General features: G+C 46.6%; 1 protein-coding gene across 1 annotated transcript in view; it reads left to right on the top strand.

The window, feature by feature from the left end:
• Positions 1–1,126: 1,126 nt before the first annotated feature.
• Positions 1,127–6,000, top strand: part of PLCXD3 (phosphatidylinositol specific phospholipase C X domain containing 3) — a 163,025-nt gene continuing 158,151 nt past the window's right edge. The window contains exon 1 of the mRNA XM_059919259.1: positions 1,127–1,229. Coding sequence (XP_059775242.1) covers positions 1,127–1,229 — 103 coding nt within the window. The remainder of the gene's footprint in view (positions 1,230–6,000) is intronic.

The raw sequence follows: 6,000 nt of genomic DNA, 5'->3' as shown, positions 1-6,000 counted from the left end.
CATCACATTTGTGAGATTTGATTTTTCTCCTCTTTCTCGTCTGAGAGCAGGTGGACCAAGACAGTTCTTTGGAGGCTCGACAAGTGATTTCTCTTGAGAGAGGCGCACCTCTCCAGTCTGCCAAGGAATGAAAATTCAGACAATCACACAGATCATTTTGAATGCTGCCAAATAAATTCCACCAAATGCTACTGGCAATAATTACAACCTGTCACTGGGAAATGTGGTGATTTTCTTCTAGCATCAGGCTTCAGCCTTGTCCTGAGTGCCACGAAAATGACACAGAGAGGACATAAACAGCTTTCTCCATAGATAGAGCATACATTTCTCATAATCAGGGAAATGAAGGGGTTGATGTGCTTCTTTACCTTGAAATGTCTAGAACAGGGTGCCAGGGGTTAAGTAGGAACCACCTGGAACTTACTGCTCTTTGCTGACAGCACACTTGTCAACTACTCCAAAAATTAGGCAAAGTGGTGAAGAAAGACCACCATTTTGTTATAAGCAGGGCTCTGGGCCCCGACTGAGGAAAGAAAATAACCTGTTGTCGCTTGCAAAAAGCAAAGCTCTTCTGTAAGAATGGGAAGTCCTGAAAGCCAGTATGAGAGTCGACTCCCCAGGAGGTGATAGCATCCCAAAGTCTACTAGGATTTTAGGGTCAACCCCAAGATTGTCTTTTATACAAACAGGACTAGGAAGTCTCATCGAAGGACCGAGCAAGATCATGGGCAAAGCAGCTGTGTGAACCAAGTTAAAAAAAAAAAGAAAAAGGAAAAAAAAATTTTTAGTAAGAAGCCAAGGAACGCTGCAGAAATGGCGAGAAAAGACAGAGACGCATAGGAGGGATAAGACAGGAGGAGGGAGTCGGGGAGGGCGGGGAGAGAGGAGAAAGCTGAGCGCGGACGTCAGGAACAAAAGCTCCAGCGGAGTCTGGCGGAGGCACTAAGGGAGCATGGGGTGTTTTGAATAATTATTCAAATTAGCATGTGTCTGCGCCATCCTGTGGGTGTGGCGCACAGCGGAGTGTAAACTCCAGCGGGGCCGGAGCAAACCCTCGATTAGCGGCAGCAGCCTGCCAGCCTGCCCGAGGAGCGCGAGGACCAGCGCGCGGCGCAGCGACCGCACGATGGCCTCGTCTCAGGGGAAGAACGAGCTGAAATTCGCCGACTGGATGGCAACTCTGCCCGAGAGCATCCACAGCGTCCCCCTCACCAATTTAGCCCTCCCAGGTAGGCGCGCTGAGGCTGCCGACGGGGCGCCCGGCGTCCGCTCCCCCTGCCCCGCCCTGCTTTATCCGCCACGAAGTGGTAACTGGCCACGATGCCCGCGGGAGGGAAACTCGTCTCCAGGGGTGGGTCTCGGCCAGGCGAGTGCGTGCCTGGGAGCCTCCGGGCTCCTGGCGCTTTTCAAACGTCTGGGGACCGTGGCGCGGGGAGTCAAGGTGACTGATTTTCCATGGGCTTTTGAAGCAGGTTGTGTGAGAGGGCTGGGGCAGGGGAGAGGCTTGGCTCCAGGACGGCCCCTCGTGCCCCCCTGCCACGTTTTCCCCGAAGACTTGGGGCTGGGGGCGATTTCTGGGGCTGTGGGGTGATAGTGACCGGTGAGAACGAGCTGCGGTCCTAAGGGCTCGGCTCCGGCCCGTGGACCTCCCACTCCATCCCTGTCACGGAATCAAGTGGATCTGGTGGATTTCACTGTTAGAACCTACCCGAGTCATTAATATTCGTCCCTAGTCTCCTTTAAAGAGACAAAGCGCTTCCCGAAGAGTGATGAAAGTTCAGGGACCGGCGGCGGCGGCGTGATCGCTGCCCTTGACCGGGAGCTGGAGGGGGAGAGGAGCGGAGGGGGCAGTTTCCTGATCTGCGTGGACCCAGAGGGCCTGGCCGGGTGGCTACTGTCTGCATTTTGGTCCACGGGCTGTTAGCAGCCTACAGCGCGCGGGTCAGGAAAGCAAACCCTCGTGGACCGTGCATTTGTTGTTCGGGACAGAAGCTGGGCAGGGGAACCTGCGTGAGCTGCGGCGGAGGGGTGGGATTAATAGGCAAATCCTAGGAAAAAGATGATTGCGGCGGTGTCCGGACAGGCTAGCAGGACGGAAGCCTGGGCAAAGCGAGGAAGAGACTGGAGGCATCCAGAGGCTTCAGCATAGCGCGCACGACTTGGACCAGAGGACCGGGCAGGTTTTTGGGACGGGAGCGCAGCAGACCCTAGTTCGGATGTTCAGGAGGGAGGGTCGTTTCAGGTCGGTGTACCACGGTGACAGCTGGGGACACAGCCATACTTCGCTGACTTTTCGCTTGGGTTGAGGCTGCAGATGCCTGACCCTTCCAGGACTCGGCTAGAGGGCAAAATACCGACAGGCTGTCCACCCCCTGCCCCAGGCTGTGCCGTGTTATCAAGTTCAACCTTCTGGTCTGCCTTCTCTAGATCTGCCCTAGCCGGCGCCCCCTCTCAGCCACTGGGGGAAATCATACTTAAAAAAAAAAAAAAAAAAAAAAAGGGAAAGGTGGGTTTTCTCGAAAATCCCAAGAGTCGCTAACCAGTAGCCCTGGAATTGATCAGTAACTTAAATCAATGGTCGTTCATCAAGTGGATGTTTGGCGGTTATGATAGGCACAGGCTACAGTCTGAGAGCCAACCCTGGAAGGGAAGGGTTCGTCTACTTTTGTCCTTCTTCAAGAGGTAGCTTCCCAAGAGCCCAGGTATCTCCAAGGAAAAGAACAAGACAGCTTCTCCACTCTGCACTTACCCTGCTCCCTGGGAGAGCCTGGGGATTGCTCTTTTGAAGGAGACAGTAGAAAGCACAGAACTGTGTTGGCAAAATTCCACTCTCACTTCCACAGGCATTCCTATCCTCTTTTCTTCCTTCCTTGTTATTTTTTGGTTTGTAGAAGGTTACTTTTACATGGTCTCACCTGAGAATTTGTGCTCACATAAAAGGTAAGAAGGGCAAGGACTCTGTTGCCAGCCTCATGATAGGTGACTCTCCAGAGACACAGGGAGGTTAAAAGCCCAAGTTCACACTGCAAGTTCTGAGGGATGGTATGATACCATGTCTGAATCTAACTTACTTTTTTTATAGTACTTCACTTTTCAAAGCCCTAGTATGTAACCCAGATCACATAATCCTTCCCCAAACCTTGTGAAGCAGTCGGTGCTGATAAGTATTAACTCCATTTCACAGATGTGAAAATTGCACCTCAGTGAAGGGAAATGACCTACAATCAGTTCAGTGATATAACCCTTAAAATGGTCCTTAGGAAAAACCTCCTAGAAATTTTGGAGGGAAATGCTTTGGGGTTTGTATCTGGATGATTCAGCAACAACAAGTACTAATCAGGGCGAGAGGACAAGGAAATAGGCATTAGCAGGAAGAGGATGAATTTTCTTTTCTTTCCACAGGACAAAGTGAAAACCTGAGGTCAGAGGCTTTGATATTCTGATAGTCCTACAGCAGAGACATACTGATGATGGCATTGGATGCAGTGGGAATTTCCACTGCTTTCCCAATTCCTCTTAGTTTTATACTCAAAGTGGATCCCCTGCAAAGCCTTCCATTCTCACCCTCAATACTTCTGAGAAAAAAAAAAAAAAAAACCCTATTTCACCAATCTACATGCCTGAATTCCTCCATGATTCTGTAACGTACGTTTGGCAGATCCGCACATATAAATCCAGGTTTAAAAATGGGCTTGGTACCTTTCCGCGTTACTCAACTTGCGAGAATTTTTGGAGGAAAAAAAGACGTTCAAACTTCGATAGTCAGGGAAGACTAATTGGAGACTATTAAACACTAATGGAATAATTGCCTTAAAATCATGCTAATAGCTTCCTGGCTGCTGCTTGTTTACTTGGCCAGTTGCTACAGCTTGAATTAAGTAATTATCTCCACCATTTAAAACCACTCCTGATGTACCACACAAGTGTTTTTCTGTAGAAGGGAACGGCTGCTCCGTCATCCTCAAAGCTTCAGGTTTTCTTAGGTGGAGCAACTGGAGAGTGAAGAGCTGTCTAATTATGAAGCCATCCACCTGGGGCAGCTGATCTGGATTACCCAGAGCTAGTGCAAAGAACAATCTGCAGGTGTGTGATATTCCCCACCAGGTGTGCAGTTCTGGCATCTTTAAATGTTTCTTAAGTGTCTGCATCTTGAATGCTTTCATAGCCAAATTTCTCAGTGGCTGTTCTGCGTTTAAATGGCCTCATGATTTGGTATTGACTGGCCTAAGGAATTAAATTAGTAATCGGTATTAGTAGTTTTACTTTCACTTTATTTTTCAGAGGAATGGTAGTGTCGTAACACACTGACAGTTACTTGGATTTCGTTCTCATTTGTCTTTTCTTCCTCTCTCTGATGACACCAAGCTAAGTTTTCATTCATACATGTTTGCTTAACAATATCCTGGCATTTTGGCTTATGAATAATGTGTCCTCTCACCACAAACAGTTGAGAGAGGATAAACAGGGATGGAAGCAGGGAGACAAAGTATCAAATTCAGGTGAAGGTGAGTCTGATGAATTTCTGGCATCTTTGAAGCCGAGTTCTAACTCTATAATCATAGTGCTGCCAGAACCATTGTAAAAAGATCCATCATGGGAGCAAGCAAGCTGTTGCTTGATCTGGGTAATTTGTTGGTGATCTGGATCTATGACAGGGAGTCATTCTGTCCAAACTCTAAAAGATCAGGAAGGGTTTTTACTCCATGGGAGGGGTCCGTTATGTATTTTCTGATATGTGATGAAAGTCTTCTTCACATAATACAGTAAATTGACCATGTAATAATGAAAGACTGGCTAAAATGTTGTGGGACTAGAATCTCAGAAAGAGTGTATGTTTCCTTGGTGTCAGAGTTGATTACTGAGTTGACCACCAGTTGGCCTTCGAGCTGGACCCGGGCAGAGTTTGCTTACCCCATCCCCTGTCCTTGGAATGTACTTTCTGCCCACTGTTCACACAGTGGGAACCATTTTCAAGGATGCAGCCTTGAGAGAGCAATGTGTTACTGAGACCATCTGGACAGTGTATGTGGCTGAACCTCTTTAAGACCTCTATATAAACTTTTAAGATTCTGGCAGGTAGGTGCGGAGATCCAGTCATCTTGCAGCTGCCTTAAAACAAGCTTCTTAGGTAAGTTCCCTGCTTATTAAACTTGCCACCTGCCAATCTGGAAGTGATATGCCTTTCTTTGGTCTCTTCCTCGCCAGTTTTCAAATCAAAACTTGAACAGGAATTGTTGACTGTACTTTAGATAAGGAACACAGAAATGCTTTAGAAATCGATCATTGTTCTTGTAGATTTTGTACACTCTTCCAGAAAATGCTAACACCAATGAAAAAGAACAGTCTTACTTAGGGAAACTAGATGTTTATATAGCTCCAGTTTCTGTGTTCTTGTGTTGGCTTTTATTAGTTTTAAATTTCTTCCCTCACAGTGATCTCTTCTTGTTGTTCCTGGAGCCAACTATCTTCTTTTTCCTTGTAATTTACTATTTCTATTTTGATTGGGATGAGACAATCTACAGAGCAAATCTGGGACTGGGTCTAATTGTACAAGTTTCTTTTAAAAAACAGGACATTTCTTTTCATCATTTTAGTTCTGATAGTGATATGGAAGTTAATTTTTCAAAGCAATCAAAAAACAACAAAATTGTTTAGAATGACTATCTTTCTTGTGTTGCCTTTCCAATTCCCAGTTTTGTTTTTGATTTTGCTAAAAAGAAACACATTGACTATCTGGAACATAATTTATCATACTGGGGCTCTTTCTTGATGAGTTGAACTGAATCACCAACTTTTACTAATCAATATAAAATGATACTTCCATCATCTTACAGTTTACAAAGTGTTTTCTCACGAACACACATGCTTTTCACATGTTCTATCAATAGTCTCCTCAGGCCTTGCTACTCAACGTTGATCCAGGGACCAACAGCATCGGCATACATGGGTTCTTGGTAGAAATGCAGCATCTTGGACCCCAGCCCTCAGACCGATTTAATC

Source organism: Balaenoptera ricei, chromosome 3 (genome assembly GCF_028023285.1).
Source record: "Balaenoptera ricei isolate mBalRic1 chromosome 3, mBalRic1.hap2, whole genome shotgun sequence".
Lineage (NCBI taxonomy): Eukaryota > Metazoa > Chordata > Mammalia > Artiodactyla > Balaenopteridae > Balaenoptera > Balaenoptera ricei.
This window is presented reverse-complemented; position numbering and strand designations above follow the sequence as displayed.